This window comes from Vipera berus, assembly GCF_964194415.1.
Source record: "Vipera berus genome assembly, chromosome: 6".
Lineage (NCBI taxonomy): Eukaryota > Metazoa > Chordata > Lepidosauria > Squamata > Viperidae > Vipera > Vipera berus.
In genome coordinates this window covers 4960954-4977830 of record NC_138208.1, presented here as the reverse complement: position 1 = coordinate 4977830, position 16877 = coordinate 4960954, and the positions used below count along the sequence as shown (strand labels likewise).

At 41.3% G+C, this 16877-nt stretch overlaps 1 protein-coding gene across 2 annotated transcripts; it reads left to right on the top strand.

Annotated features, from left to right (window-relative positions):
- Positions 1-2435: 2435 nt before the first annotated feature.
- On the top strand, positions 2436-15697 carry DUS4L (dihydrouridine synthase 4 like). Of its 2 annotated transcripts, none has more exons than XM_081331601.1 (7): positions 2436-2614; positions 5127-5257; positions 7031-7152; positions 7929-8046; positions 9996-10118; positions 11111-11337; positions 15292-15697. In XM_081331601.1, exons 2-7 carry the CDS (start codon positions 5127-5129, stop codon positions 15540-15542), a joined length of 972 nt encoding a protein of 323 aa, XP_081187727.1. In that variant the 5' UTR covers positions 2436-2614; the 3' UTR covers positions 15543-15697. The 2 variants fall into 2 exon arrangements, with proteins under 2 accessions (XP_081187727.1, XP_081187726.1); XM_081331600.1 differs by having other exon boundaries at positions 2457-2718.
- Positions 15698-16877: the final 1180 nt, after the last annotated feature.

Here is a 16877-nt window from a genome sequence, read left to right as displayed (position 1 = left end):
AAAAAATTGGGAACTTTAGAGGGGGGGAAAAAACGGTTTAAATTGGATATATTCGCGCTGAACCTCAACTTCAGCTGAGAGAATTTATTTTATTTATTTTTATTTTATTACATTTATATGCCGCCCTTTCCCCCGAAGGACTCAGGGCGGTTTACAGGGAGATTAAAACAAAGATACAAAAGTGAAAAACAGATTAAAAAAAATTATATTCGTCCCTGCATAAGTAAAACCCCGGTTAAAATTAAGATTCAAACTAAAATTAAAATTCTCAGCCTGAGAATGCCAAAACGGGAGTGGTTTTTTTCTTCAGTGTTTTTCAATCTTAGCTACTTTTAAGAGTTATTATTATTATTATTATTATTATTATTATTATTATTATTATTATTATTATTATTATTATTATTATTATTATTATTATTATATATTTTTATACCGCCCTTCTCCCGAAGGACTCAGGGCGGTGTACAGGGCAATAAATACAAAACAGGATACAAAAGTTAAAAACGATTAAATAAATGCCCAAGGTTAAAACAATAATTAAAACGTATTTAAAACCCCAATCCTAACCCATCAGACACCCCCCCCCCCGCTCAAGAAGGAGACCCTATACCGGTTCAGACCAGGGGGCTGGCCAGTTGTGGACTTCAACTCCCAGAATTCCCCAACCAGCAACGCTGGCTGGGTGAATTCTGGGAATTGAAGTCCACATAGAGATCGTCCTCGCCTTGCGATCCCAATTGAGCCCTGTTGCTAAGTGAGACATTTGTGAAGTGAAGATTGCCCCATCTGACGAACTTTCTTGCCATTGACTTTGCTTGTCAGAAGGTCGCAAAAGGGGATCCTACTGCGACCGTCGTAAATAGGCGTTGCCAAGTGTCTGAATTTTGATCGCGTGACCATGGAGGGGCTGCAATGGTCGTAAGTGTGAAAAACGGTCAAGAGTCACTTTTTCTAGTGCCGTTGTAACTTTGAACGGTTACTAAATGAACTGTTGTACATTGAGAACCAGCTGTACTGTATCTGAAAGCAATCAAGGCTGAGAAAACATTTATCTAGAGCAGGGGTCTTCAAACTCAGCCCTTATATGACTTGTGGACTTCAACTCCCAGAATTCCTCAGCCAGGCATGCTGGCTGAGGAATTCTGGGAATTGAAGTCCGCAAGTCATAAAAGGGCCAAGTTTGAAGACCCCTGATCTAGAGAGAAAAAGAAAATTGGAGGCAGTATATATTCTCTGTCTGTTTGTCTATCATCTATGTCTGTTGATCTATCTATCTATCATCTATGGCATGGGTGTCAAACTCGCCACGTCAAGTGACATGACATATCGTGACTCTTTTTTGCATTGCCAGCAATGACGTGGGCACGGCTTCGGTGTGATGAAACTGGCTCACAGGCTGGCAATTTGACACCCCTGATCTACGATCGGTCTGTCTGTCTGTCTATCTATCTATCATTATTTGTATCATCTATCTATCATCTATGTCTGCCTATCTGCCTGTCGTCTACCTATGTCTATCATCTATGTCAGTCTACCAGTATCTATCTATCTATCTATCTATCTATCTATCTATCTATCTATCTATCTATCTATCTATCATCTATCATCTATGGTATGTCTGTCTCTTATCTATCTATAATCTATGTCTGTCATCTACCTATCATCAATGTCAGCCTATCTGTCTATGTCTATTTATCATCTATGTCTACCGGTTGTCTGTCTGTCTGTCTGTCTGTCTATCTATCTATCATCTACAATCTGTCTATATTTTTTATCTATCTATCTATCATCTATCTATCTATCTATCTATCTATCTATCTATCTATCTATCTATCGGTATGTCTGTCTCTTATCATCTATAATCTATGTCTGTCATCTACCTATCATCTATGTCAGCCTATCTGTCTATCTATGTCTATTTATCATCTATGTCTACCGGTTATCTATCTATCTATCTATCTATCTATCTATCTATCTATCTATCTATCTATCTATCTATCTATCTATCATCTATGATATGTCTGTCTCTTATCTATCTATAATCTATGTCTGTCATCTACCTATCATCTATGTCTGCCTTTTTATCTATGTCTATTTATCATCAATATCTACCGGTATCTATCTATCTATCTATCTGTCTGTCTGTCTGTCTGTCTGTCTGTCTGTCTTATCTATCATCTATGTCTATCATCTATGTCTGTCTGTCTGTCTGTCTGTCTGTCTGTCTGTCTATCTATCTATCGTAGTTCTAGGAAGGAAGGAAGGAAGGAAGGAAGGAAGGAAGGAAGGAAGGAAGGAAGGAAGGAAGGATAAATGCATAATATTGCAGGTTGCCCCTTGGGGGCGCTGCAAGGCTGGCCTGCGACTTTCCACCATCAGCACCAGGGGGCGTGCCAACATCTTTCAAAGTCTAAAATCCACCCAGGTCCAATATACAAGCTCCACGCACACGTTACAAAGAAGTTAATTTGCTCCTCCGTCTCTCCTACACGAGATCTCCCCGTCTCAAAGAGCAAAATTCTGATTCATTCAATCAACCCTGATCGACCCTCCTTCCCCGCCTTCGCCCCCGGAAGAGGTTGAATGAATCCTGGGCAATCGAGGGACTCGAAAGTCAAGGCGGCTCGTGTGAATCCGCGTTTCCTGATCGGCCAAAGCCCTTCGTAGAGATACAGAAGCAGAGCAAGCTGGGATGTCTTCCTTGCACGGCAATTGAGGGTTAGGCGCGCCGTTCGATGTCTTTGGGCGCCTTTCCGGCAAAAAAAAAAGCTGGAAAGGGGTCGAGCGTGGGAGCTTTTTTTCAGTTTTTAGCAGAAATTAAGGTCGTGCGTCCTCTTAAGTTGGGGGGGGTGGTTAATGTTTTGTCTCTTTTCTCCCTGTCGCGTGGGCAGATTTCTTGGGAGGGAGGGAGAGCATAAGTACCAAGGCAGCCTTTTGCATTCCTCTTGTGTTGTTCACGTGTGAATGTGAGATTGGTGATAATGCAGAGGCTGATGATGCAGTAGATCAGGGGTCTTCAAACTTGGCCCTTTTATGACTTGTGGACTTCAACTCCCAGAATTCCTCAGCCAGCTTTGCTGGCTGAGGAATTCTGGGAGTTGAAGTCCACAAGTCATAAAAGGGCCAAGTTTGAAGACCCCTGCAGTAGATGACCGCAGAGATTTTCTTGTTGCTTTTTAAAAATAATGTTGTTGTTGTTGTTATTGATCATCGCACAGTCAGGCAGATGTTCAGACCGGAATTGGCATTTTTGTCTACCTAGCGAGTCCTTGCCAAGGACCTGGGATAGGCAGATGTGGATGTTGGATGGTATTACAGATCTAGTCGCAGGATGGAAGCAGTTCCCAGTAAGGCCCCTTTTGCAATTGACTAACGGCGAATTTGTCAATGCCGATGATGGTGTTCAAGTGGTGCTCCAGTTGTTTTGGGATTGCACCCAAGGCGCCTATTACTATTGGAACTACTACCCTTGCTTGCCTTTGCCACAGTCTTTCTATTTCTATTTATTTTTTATTTTTTTTATTTTAATTCCATTTATATCCCGCCCTTCTCCGAAGACTCAGGGCGGCTTACAAGCTTAGCAGTAGCCTTCATTCTATGTATATGCCTGCTTATTAGGGCTTTCATACACCCCCCAAGCGGCATTATTACAAAGTCAGCTTAATTGCCCCCAACAATCTGGGTCCTCATTTGTAGGCCTTTGTATTTTGTTATCTTCTCCAGTTCTTAACATTAAGAAAACCAAGATCATGGCATCCAGCCCTCTCAATTCCTGGCAAATAGATGGGGAAGAAATGGAGGTAGTGACAGATTTTATTTTCCTGGGCTCCAAGATCACTGCAGATGGGGACTGTAGCCAAGAAATTAAAAGACGCTTGCTCCTCGGGAGGAAAGCCATGGCAAATCTAGACAGCACACTAAAAAGCAGAAACATCACCCTGTCAACAAAAGTGCGTATAGTCAAGGCTGTGGTCTTCCCAGTTGCAATGTATGGCAGTGAAAGCTGGACCATAAGAAAGGCTGAGCGCCAAAGAATGGAGGCCTTTGAAATCTGGTGCTGGAGAAGACTCCTGCGAGTCCCTTGGACTGCAAGGCGATCAAACCGGTCAGTCCTAGAGGAGATCAACCCTGACTGCTCTTTAGAAGGCCAGATGCTGAAGCTAAAACTCAGATCCTCTGGCCACCTAATGAGAAGGAAGGACTCACTGGAGAAGAGCCTCATGCTGGGAAAGGTGGAGGGCAATAGAAGAAGGGGACGACAGAGAATGAGGTGGCTGTACGGAGTCACTGAAGCAGGAGGCGTGAGCTTAAATGGACTCCAGAAGATGGTAGAGGACAGGAAGGCCTAGAGGAACGTTGTCCATAGGGTCGCAATGGGTTGGACATGACTTTGCAGCTAACAACAACCAGTTCTTTATTGTTGTTGTTTGTTATTATTATTTATTATTATTATTGGACATATGCTCAGGCTGTGCTTGGAGGCTTCCAAAGAGTAAGCTAGCATTTCTCAACCTTTGGCAATTTAAAAGACTTGTGGACTTCAACTCCCAGAATTCCCCAGTGAGCATTGCTGGCTGAGGAATTCTTGGAGTTGTATGTGGCCTGCATACATACAGTCCAGCATTTCTCAACCTCACCAACATTATGATGGGTGGACTTCAACTCCCAGAATCCTCCAGCCAGCAGAGGTTTCTGGGAGTTGAAGTCCACCCATCGTCAAGTTGCCAGGATAGAGAAAAGCTGACCTGGACCTTGCATTGAATTTGGGGCTTTATTCTAGAATAAAAGACAGTCCTTCATTTCAGAAAGCTGCCCTTTAGATTTATGTCATTTAATTACTGCTTACTTGGCTTTTGTTCTTGAACTCTCCTTTATAAAACAAAATTATAATTATTTTTCATCCCAGATGTGCCCCACTTTCAGGTTTCTCCTTTGTTTTTGTTTTTTTAAAAAAATGTGTATTTAGACGTTTTGAGACTGTTCATCAGATGGCTACTAGGGAGCTGAGTTTGCAGCCATCAGAATCAAACGCAAAATTCTGAGCGTTCAGTTTGTAATCGAGGAGAAGGCAGTGGAATTTGGGGAAATTGCTTCTTATGTCCTCTTTTTAAAATGTTGTTTTGTAGATGCGGCCTGATAACCTTGAGCGCTCCAATCTCTCCAGGCAAATGGGAGAGTCTCCACTGAAAAATCCAGCTGATTTGTTTCGTTTGGAACAGGTTGTGAAAATATGTGCCCCTATGGTTAGGTATTCAAAGTAAGTGCTTTTTTTCAGGGGGTGCCCATTTATCTCGGCATAATCAATCAATATCGTGCTTACATTAACCTAATAATGGTTGTTTTGCTCTGTTTGCAAGCCGCATTTGATCAAAGATGTCCTCTACTGTCAAAGTTTTAAATAAAGGAATAGGTAAAGGTAAGGTTCCCCCGCACATGCGTGCTAGTCCTTTCCGACTCTAGGGGCCGGTGCTCATCTCCGTTTCAAAGCCAAAGAGCCAGCGCTTGTCCGAGGACGTCTCCGTGGTCATGTGGCTGGCATGACGCCAAAGGTGCTACCTTCCCACCGTAGTGGTCCCTATTTTTACGTGCTTTCGAACTGCTAGGTTGGCAGAAGCTGGGACGAGTAACAGGCACTCACTCTGTTACGCGGCACTCGGGATTCGACCCGCCAAACTGCCGACCTTCTGATCGACAAGCTCAGCGTCCTAACCCACTGAGCCACCGCGTCCCTTCAATAAAGGAATACCTCTACTTTAATATGAATGGGCCTGAGCTTTTTGGACAATCAACTTTGAGCAAGCCCACATGATCGCATTTGGGATGCTTGGCAACCGGCTCACATTTGCCGCCGTTTGCAGCGCATCCCACAGTCAGGTGACCGCATATTTTTGGCATTTTTTTCCCCTTCAGATTTCTGGTTTTTATTTCCAATTTCCAGGGGGGGAAAATGTCCACCGAAAATAATGCGTTTGTTTAACGACCGCAGCATTTGCTTAACTATCGCCACACAAAAAAAAGTTTGTAAAATTGGGCCTGGTCACAGGGTGACCCACTTAACCCGCCTGGACTTTCGACCTTAATTCCAGGCTGAATTATCGTAAGTCGGGGACTGCTTGCGCTGATGGTCAATCAGAGAATGCCTTTCCTACCCATATTTTTTTATTTTTAGCTTGCATCATTTCCCAAAAATCCAAATGGTGACGGCCCGGGGAACTGTGAGGCCGTGAAGGCACTATTGCCTCTTTTTCTGAAAACGTTTGTGAGATAATAGCATCTTGACAAGGTCTATAAATCTCTGCCAGAGGGAGGTAGATTCAATCCAGGAGGACAATTTGAAGTAGGAAAACCTTCCGTTGAAAGTCTGCTCGCCCATAAGAGCCTTGGTGGAGCAGTGGGCTAATGCCTCCTTAAGTAACACCAGCTGCCTGCAATTAGTGCAGGTGTAATAATGCCGCTGGGGGGGGGGGCGAAAGCCCTAATAAGCAGGCATATACATAGAATGAAGTCTATTGCTAAGCACATTGGTTTGTGCTTAAATTGTAAGCCGCCCTGAGTCTTCGGAGAAGGGCGGGATATAAATGGGATTAAAATAAAAAAATAAAAACATAAGCTCCCCGTAACTTTGGGCCTTAATCACTAGACCAGGGGTAGGCAACCTCGGCTCTTTTATGACTTATGGACTTCAATTCCCAGAATTCCTGAGTCAGCTATGCTGACTCAGGAATTCTGGGAGTTGAAGTCCATGAGTCATAAAAGAACCGAGGTTGCCTACCCCTGCACTAGACCAAACTACTATATAAATACATAAAATGACTCAATTGCATGTAGTGTTTTTCAAAATAAAATACCAGAACTAAAGAGAATAATAATTTTTTTGGGGGGGAAATAAAATACCAGAACTAAAGAGTATAATAATTTGGGGGGGGGAAATACCAGAACTAAAGAGAATAATAATTTTTTTTGGGGGGGGGAAACCCACTCTTTTGATAAATTAAACATGTACTTATCTCAAATGCTTTTATATTTGTAGGTTGTCTTTCAGAACTTTAGTCAGGAAATACAACTGTGATTTGTGCTACACGCCAATGATCATTGCAGCTGATTTTGTCATATCCGTGAAAGCCAGGCACAGTGAATTTACCACAAACCAAGGTAGGGTGTTTGCATTCTCTTAGGTATCTGGAGCTTTTAAAAATCCTTTTGAACGCTCGTTTAGTTGTCCTCAAAATATCTTTCAAAAACCCTTATACAAAGTCGTATTTGTACCTCAGGAAGATGAGTAAGATCAAATCATTTCACAGAAATGTGGAATATTATGTTTGGTTTTGGCCTGGAGTGTTGCTGGGAGGAAGCCAAGAGTGATTTATTCAGTAGGATGATGGAACAAACCGAGGTTTAGTGTGATAGAGGAATTAATTCCCAGCCTGCAGTCCTATGCGGTAAACCTTCTTCTGTCTGTTGCCTACCAAGTTTGAAATTGTCTACTTCTTCAAGTTAAATTATCCTTGGATCAAGGCCTTATTCTTTTAGTAGATTTGTAACATGTTATTCTCCCCAAAGTATAGATCTCCATATGTGAAGAATCTTGAAAGATAGCTGTAGCTAGAAATAGCTTCTAGTCAAAGATACCCATTGAATTCCTACAACTAAGTTGAACAATTTGAAGTAGACCGAAGAACAATTTCAAACTCAAGATACAGACACAAATTGAAGGCTTAGTGCACGGGACTGCAGGCTGTGAATTAATTCCCCGATCACACTAAACCCTGGTTTGTTCCATCCTTACTGAATAAATCACCGTTTGCTTCGTTAGACTCTTCCTTGCTGAAGTTCAGTGCTAGCCAATGCACCTCATTGGTTCTCTCATTCACGTATCTAAAATGCCTCAGTGTATTTGTTTTCATTTATTACATTTTATTCTTTTATAGGTGACCGTCCTTTGATTGTTCAGTTTGCTGCTAAAGAACCACAAGTTTTAGCAGATGCAGCTGGCCTTGTTAGTCCATTTGCAGATGGCATAGATTTAAACTGTGGTTGTCCACAAAGGTAGGCGACCAGAGCTAGTATATGGAAGCAATTCTATCTATCTATCTATCTATCTATCTATCTATCTATCTATCTATCTATCTATCTAGTCATTTGTCATTTCTCTCTCATCAGGATGTTGCAACCATCTCTTTCTTTCTTTCTTCCTTCCTTCCTTCCTTCCTTTCTTTCTTTCTTTCTTTTCTTTCTTTCTTTCTTTCTCTTTCTTTCCAAAAACTCCCACAAGAAGTTTCAAATAGATAGAACATACAACTGAAAACAGTATAAACTGCAGAGCATTTTGTATAAAAAACATTCATTATTTAAAATGTACATATACATATCCCCCGTGACATATTTGACCATATCTGAAATGGTGTTTCTCAACTTTGGCAACTTGGAAGATATGTGGACTTCAATTCCCAGAACTCCATAGTCAGTATGCTGGCTGTGGAATTCTGGGAGTTCAAGGCCACCATCTTGAAGTTGGGAAGATTTAAAAATATTAGTCAAAAAGGTCCTTTTGAAGGCGCCTCTAACTTAACATGTTTATGCCTGGGCAGAAAGTCTGAGGAAGGAATCTTAGGATGCTTGTTGCTCAGTCACTGAGTCATGACTGTGTCTTCGTGACCCCATGGGTCACAGCCCAGCAGAGCTTCTTACCGATGCTTCGATGAATGCACATAATTCCATGAAATCAGAAGCTCAGTTTCATATTGGTGTATACCAGGGGTAGGCAACCTTGGCTCTTTTAGGACTCGTGGACTTCAACTCCCAGAATTCCTGAGGGGAAAGGGAGAGGTTTCCAAGCTGAGCCATGCTGGTTCAGGAATTCTGGGAGTTGAAGTCCACGAGTCATAAAAGAGCCAAGGTTGCCTACCCATGGCCTAGGCCTAGGCCGCTTTATGACTTGTGGACTTCAACTCCCAGAATCCCTGAGCCAGCCATGCTGAGGGAAAAGGGAGAGGTTTCCAAGCTGAGCCATGCTGGCTCAGGGATTCTGGGAGTTGAAGTCCACGAGTCATAAAAGGGCCAAGGTGGCCTACTCCTGGCCTATGGCTTTATGACTTGTGGACTTCAACTCCCAGAATTCCTGAGCCAGCCACGCTGAGGGAAAAGGGAGAGGTTTCCAAGCTGAGCCAGGCTGGCTCAGGAATTCTGGGAGTTGAAGTCCACGAGTCATAAAAGAGCCAAAGTTGCCTACCCCTGGTATATATGTATGCATTGACTGTATGGAGAATCATTTATAAAGGCAACTGCTGTTGATTACGGATTTTCTGTACGCTATTTGGCAACAGCAATAGCACTTAGACTTATAAACCTAATTGCTAAGCACATTGGTTTGTGCTTAAATTGTAAGCCGCCCTGAGTCTTCAGAGAAGGGCGGGATATAAATGGGATTAAAATAAAATAAATAAAATAAACCGCTTCGCAGTGCTTTGCAGCCCCCTCTAAGCGGTTTACAGAGTCAGCACCTTGCCCCCCAAAAATCCGGGTCCTCATTTTACTGACAGTGGAAGGACAGAAGGCTGAGTCAGCCTTGAGTGGGTGAGCCTGCAATACTGCATTCTAACCATTGGGCCACCGCGGCTCGCTGGCTTCCTTTACATTTGAAAATAGGTATAGCTGCACTGGAATTGCAGCTTTTTTTTTTACATTTTTTTTGTTTAAATGTTCTGATTATGTAGCCTTTTTAATATAACACGGCAGGGCATCTGTTGTGTCACTACATGGGTACAGAAAAATATAAGTAGCATGTATTAGGCAAATCCTTGATGACATCGTGGGAATATTTGACATTCCCCTTTCTGGAATTACATAGTACGCTTGTTAGGCCATTTAATTCTGGCTTCTGGAAAATTTTGCTTTTACCATATGTTCGGATAACTGAAATGAATTCTTTTTTATAAAAAAAGAATAGGAAAAATAACCATGCATCCCATCACAAAGGATTTTTTTTTTCCTTCCAGGTGGGCCATGGCAGAAGGCTATGGTGCTTGCTTAATAAACAAACCAGAACTGGTGCAAGAGATGGTGAGATCAGTAAGAAATCGGGTAGAAAAACCCACGTTTTCAGTATCTGTTAAGATACGGTAAGCCCTTTACAGATGTATATGTGAAACACCTTATAGGGGAGCTGGGCAGCATAAAAATTGAATAAATAAAAAGAAATAAATGTATCTATTTAACAATAAATAATAAATAAAATGTATTTTATTTATTACCTACATAAAAAAGATATTACAAATAATCAATGAAGTATATTTATTTCAGAAGGATATGATTGAGAGAGAAAAAATCCAAGAAATTTGTATTATTCGGGAATAATAATGCAATAGCAATAGCCCTTAGACTTATATACCGCTTCATAGTGCTTTACAGCCCTCTCTAAGCAGTTTACAGAGTCAGCCTGTTGCCCCCCAACAATCTCGGTCCTCATTTTACCAACCGCGGAAGGATGGAAGGCTGAGTCAACCTTGAGCTGGTCAGGATCGAACTTCTGGCAGTGGGCAGTCAGCCTGCAATACTTCATATAATTAAAGGGATACAATATTCATTTTCTAAACATTTGATTTGGTATGTGTCCAGCACAGGAATGTGGTTCATGAAATTATGCTAACATACTACTTGATATACCCATTCTAACTACATTTTATTGATGAGAAAGTTTTTAGGGTCATGATGTGAATTAAGGCTAATGTTAGTGGCCTAGGCTAAGGTCCAGTGGAAATTACTTAATAGCCCCCTGAAAGCAAGCAACATTTAGATACAACTAGCTCAATTTCCATGGATTTAGGCGCAACTAATTTAAGATTAAAACCAAAATATGCCAATCCTGGCCCTTATAAGCAACACTGGGTGGCTATTAGTAATCCAGATGGGTGTTTTAAAGCATGTTTACTGTATTGTAAAAGTGCGTAAGTGTAAATACACATGCACCTCCTACACATATACACACAAATATAGACAATACATATAACTATACGTTTCTCCCTCCCTCTCCCTCTCCATTCTTAATTCTTCACGGTATTTTCATGTTGTATTATCTGCTGAGTTACCATATTTCTCTTGCATGGCACGGAAGGATCCATGAAGATTTAAAGAGAACCGTAGACCTTTGCCAAAAAGCAGAATCAGCTGGAGTATCCTGGATCACTGTACATGGGAGAAACGTAGAAGAAAGGCATCAGCCGGTGCGCTACGATGCAATTAAAACGATTAAAGACAGCGTATCAATACCGGTGGTAGCTAACGGTGACGTGAAATCGCTGAAAGATGTGGAGTCCATTCATGAAAGAACAGGAGCTGATGGTGAGGGCAATCTTGGTTCTTGTGAATTTCTCTTCCCAATGCTTGTTTCCAGCAATGCTGGCTGGGTTATTGTAGGAATTGGGAGTCCACACGTCTTCAAATGGCTAAAATTAGGAAACACTACACTCGCCTGTTTTAAATAGCTGTACAAGGAGCTCATGTTACATGGGTGTAAGCTCATATTCTAAGAAATACTTTTCACTGTGTTAAATGAGTTTTTTTTCCTAAGTTTCTAGACTCCAGTGAAATTTAGTCAAATCCATCTCCCTCTGTTAATCTTCTGAATCTTCCTGAATGCTGGCTTTCTGCTTCTGGTATCTTCAATATTACTGTTAATCGGTTCTTCCCATTCGGTGAATAACCAGCATCTTGAAACTTTTTAATAAATAAGAAATTTTAGACGCTCTTTAGACGGGATCTGAAACATCTCTAGCTCTTTGAAATGTGCATCGCCTTCAAGAGATGGATGCACAATCTCCGTTCACCAATCTCTTCACATTTTGTGATCTCTTCAGCCCCCACTTGTCCAAAGTTGGCAGTATAATTTTTTTGCATTTTGAGGACTATCTCGCTGAGGAAGAAGATCAGGTTGATATTCTTCTGTTTTGAAGGCCGTCAAATCCAGGACAAGACCTGCTTTAAGTAGCAAAGAATGGATTTCGGGAGATGTATTTTTTTTCAATTTTGAAATTATTTTTACCTTCTAGAAACGAGAAGATGGAACAGCTTTAATATGTGAAAAGAGATAGCTGGTTGTTTATTTTTTAAATTATTATTAGTATTTGTTGAGTCAGTGTTGACTTATGGCTGATTGCCTGCAGTCTTCTTGGCAAGAATTTAGATGTTGTTTGGCATTGCCTGCTTCCTAGGGCTCAGAGTGAGTGACTGGCCCAAGGTCATCCATTTGGCTTTGTGCGTAAGGTGGGACTAGAACTCCCGGACTCCCAGTTCCTAGCCTGATACCTTCACCATTACACGGGTAGACAACCTTGGCTCTTTTATGACTCGTGGACTTCAACTCCCAGAATTCCTGAGTCAGCGTAGCTGACTCAGGAATTCTGGGAGTTGAAGCCCACGAGTCATAAAAGAGCCAAGGTTGCCTACCCCTGCACTAAACTGACTGTCCCAATTCTTTATTATTGTGTGGGTTTTCTTTTTCTTTTAAAAAAAACTTTAGCACATTTCTTATCTGTTTCACACACACACCGTAGTATCGCAGTTCTGTCATTTGTACTTTCAATTTCACAAATAAAATAAAACAGAAGGCAGATTCTAGCTAAAAGTTAAAACTTCAGAATGTCAAGACTGATTGGATGTGGGGAATCAGCTGTCCAGAGAAACAAGTTTTCCTTCCGTTGGCTGTGTTTAAACAGAGCTAAAGCGTCATCAGTCAGAGAGGTTTTAATGAATCTTTCCGCACTAACCAGGCGTTGGGGCTTAGTGGCACAATAATCTTTCCCAACTCCGTGATTCTGGGTATTATACATTCTGATACAGACTTAACCAAAAAATATAATTATCTTTTAGACCAGTGTTTCTCAGCTTTGATGACCTGAAGACAGGTCCAGAATTCCCCGGTAAGCATTGCTGGCTGGGGAATTCTGGGACTTGAAGTCCACTCTCTTAAAGTTGCCAAGGTTGAAGCATTTATACTCAGAATTAAAGAATTTTTAAAAAATCGGCCCAATCTTTTTTCATCATCTTCTTTCCTTGATGTATCCGAACCCTTCAAACCCTTTGAAAAGTGAGATAATAAAGGCCCAGTCTAGTACAATACCAACAAAGAAGAAAAATAACAGCTCTCAAAAGAAACCAGCATGGCTGCATAAAGAACTCTCTGATAAATTTAAAGATAAAAAGGACAAGTGTAAGAATTGGAAAGAGGGGCACATAACTAAGTCAGAATATCAGCAAATAGCCCGTGCCTGCAAAGATGAAGTGAGGAAAGCTAAGGCTCAAAATGAACTAAGGCTTGCGACCAAAGTCAAAAATAACAAAAAAAGCTTCTTTCAACATATAAAAAACAAGAAAAAAGTTAAGGAAATGATTGGTCCATTAGTGGGGGAAAGTGGCAAGAAGGTGACGAGCAATAGGGAGAAAGCAGAACTATTTAATTCGTTTTTTGCATCTGTCTTTACACAAAGGGAAAAAACAGTCCAACCTACCCAAACCAGTGCCATAAAAAACAGAATAGAAACGCAAGTTAAGATAGGCAAGAAAATGGTGAGCACCTGTCCAGCCTAGACGAGTTCAAATCACCAGGACCAGATGGACTACACCCCAAGGTTCTCAAGGAACTGGCAGACGTGATCTCAGAACCACTGAACTATATTTTTCAAAGATCCTGGAGCACTGGGGAACTACCAGAGGACTGGAAGAGAGCTGATGTAGTTCCCATCTTCAAAAAAGGGAAAAAAATAGATCCAGGAAACTACAGACCTATCAGCCTGACCTCAATACCTGGGAAGATTCTGGAAAAGATAATCAAACAACAAATCAGCGAACACCTTGATGCAAACAAAGTCATCACTAAAAGTCAACATGGGTTTGTCAAAAACAGATCATGCCAGACAAATCTTATTACATTCTTTGACCAAGTGACAAAACTAGTGGACCAGAGGAACGCTGTAGATATAATTTACTTGGACTTCAGTAAGGCATTTGATAAAGTAGATCACAACCTACTACTTGATAAGATAGAAAAATGTGGGTTAGATAGCATTACCACCAGATGGATTCGTAGCTGGCTGACAGGCCGTACTCAGCGTGTGGTCCTCAATGGAACCACATCTACATGGAAGGAAGTGTGTAGTGGGGTGCCCCAGGGCTCTGTTCTGGGCCCAGTGCTCTTCAATATCTTCATTAATGATTTGGATGAGGGGATAGATGGGGAACTCATCAAATTTGCAGACGACACCAAGCTGGCAGGAATAGCCAATACTCCAGAAGATAGGCTTAAGATACAGAAGGATCTGGACAGACTCGAACACTGGGCGCTATCTAACAAAATGAAATTCAATGGTGAAAAAAGTAAGGTTCTACATTTAGGCAGGAAAAATCAAATGCATAGGTATAGTATAGGTGCTACCTTGCTCAATAGTAGTAACTGTGAGAGGGATCTCGGAGTCTTAGTAGACAATCACTTCAATATGAGCCAGCAGTGTGCTGCAGCTGCCAAAAAAGCCAACACAGTGCTAGGCTGCATTAACAGAGGGATAGAATCAAGATCAAGTGAAGTACTAATACCACTTTACAATGCTTTGGTAAGGCCACACCTGGAATACTGCATCCAGTTTTGGTCACCACGATGTAAAAAAGATGTCGAGACTCTAGAAAGGGTACAAAGAAGAGCAACCAAGATGATTAGGGGGCTGGAGGCTAAAACATATAGGGAACGGTTGCTGGAATTGGGTATGTGTAGTTTAATGAAAAGAAGGGTGAGGGGTGACATGATAGCAGTCTTCCAATATCTCAGGGGCTACCACAAAGAAGAGGGAGTCAAGCTATTCTCCAAAGCACCTGAAAGCAGGACAAGAAGCAACGGATGGAAACTAGTCAAGGAGAGAAGCAACCTAGAACTAAGGAGAAACTTCCTGACAGTTAGAACAATTAACCAGTGGAACAACCTGCCTCCAGAGGTGGTGAATGCTCCAACACTGGAGGTTTTTAAGAAGAGACTGGACAGCCATTTGCCTGAAATGGTATAGGGTTTCCTGCCTGAGCAGGGGGTTGGACTAGATGACCTCCAAGGTCCCTTCCAACTTTATATTATTATTATTATTATTATTATTATTATTATTATTATTATTATTATTATTATTATTATTATTATTATTATTAATAGTACAACCGTGGCCAGCCTCAGCGGATACCAAAACATTATCCACTCCAGCTTTAAGATAAATACGTCTTTGTGGTTTTCTGAAATATGTATATTTTTTTCCCCTTTCGTAGGTGTCATGGTTGCTAGAGGACTCTTAGCCAATCCAGCTTTATTTGCGGGATATGAAGACACACCCCTGCAATGTGTCCAGGACTGGGTGGACATAGCCCTTGAGCAGGGGACCCCTTTCACCTGCTTCCATCACCATTTAATGTACATGCTGGAAAGGGTGACTTCAAAACAAGAAAAGAAGATTTTTAATGTTTTATCAAGTACGTCTGCTGTTTTGGACTATCTCAGAGATAATTATGGTGTTCGGTAGCTTGCTAAATAGATTAAATCGTGAGAAGACCAATCTTATTTTAAAACTCTGGACATCTACGGTTGTTTCTCCTACTCAAATGATTTCAGTGTGTGTATTTATACAACTTTAGCATTTTCCTGTGAGCAAATTGTGAATAAAAAGCAGCAACCATCCGTAGGTTTATTCAGCCCCCATCAGCAAACTTTACGTTCACGTGTGCAAACTGTGAACCATAATCTCAAGTTGGTTTGTTTTGACTGAGCACAGTTATGGACATGGCTATAATGTATAAAGATGCTTATTACAATCACATTATGCAGGTAGTCCTTGACATACAACCACAATTGAGTCCAAAATTTCTGTTGCTAAGCAAGACAGTTGTTAAAGTGAGTTTTGCCCCATTTTATGACCTTCCTTGCCACAGCTGTTAAGTGAACCACTGGAGTTGTTAAGTGAGTAACCCGGTTGTTAAGTGAATCTGGTTTCCCTACTGACTTTGTCAGAAGGTCGCAAAAGGGACCCTGGGACACTGCAACCGTCATAAATGTGAGCCAGTTGCCAACATCTGAATTTTGATCACATGACCATGGTCATAAAAGTGAAAAACAGTCGTAAGTCACTTTTTTCAGTACCATTATAACTTTGAGCAGTCACTAAACAAATGGTTGTAAGTCAAGGACTACTTGTAATCCTCTTCCTCCTCCTCCTCTTCCAGTATACTGCATTCCTTTCAGCAGAGATTAATATCTACAAACTGATTAAAAACTCCTACTAATCATTCCAGATAATAACCATTCTTTGGGAGGAATGTACATTTGGGTATATATTTGAATGATCATAGCTTGCCGAATATCCTTGATCATGCTTTAGCGAATATAGTAGATTTCTGAAGAAATAAGATGCATAAACATCAGGCCGAAGCCCATCCTGAAGCTTTTTCTGCAGTTTTATCCATACTTGCAAAAGTCAGACATAAGTTCACAACCCTTGCTATTAAATAAACACGCATGACATTGTATTTATCAACCTACATCTGTTCAAAATTGCTTCACATGTATGCCACACCCCTGAATCTTGGAATAATCCTGTTGTACAGGTAGTCCAAGACTTCAAAACATTTTTTTAGCGACCATTTGAAGTTACAATGACACTGGGAAAAAGGGACTTTGGGCTGTTTTTCACACAACCGTTGCAGCATCTCCAGAGTCACATGATCAAAATTCAGACGCTTGGCAACTGACTCACATTTATGACGGTTGCACTGCCCCAGGGTCACAGGATCCCCTTTTGCGGCCTTCTGACAAGCAAAGTCAATGGGGAAGCCAGATTCACTTAACAACCACGTTGCTAACT

What these genes read in the sequence shown, in the direction of transcription:
- DUS4L (XM_081331601.1), top strand. Translation starts at nt 5,127, where the DNA reads ATGCGGCCTGATAACCTTGAGCGCTCCAATCTCTCCAGGCAAATGGGA. An exon ending in AACTGTGGTTGTCCACAAAG is followed by an intron (nt 8,047 to 9,995) that starts GTAGGCGACCAG and finishes TTTTCCTTCCAG; the next exon opens with GTGGGCCATGGCAGAAGGCT. An exon ending in TGAAAGAACAGGAGCTGATG is followed by an intron (nt 11,338 to 15,291) that starts GTGAGGGCAATC and finishes CCCCTTTCGTAG; the next exon opens with GTGTCATGGTTGCTAGAGGA.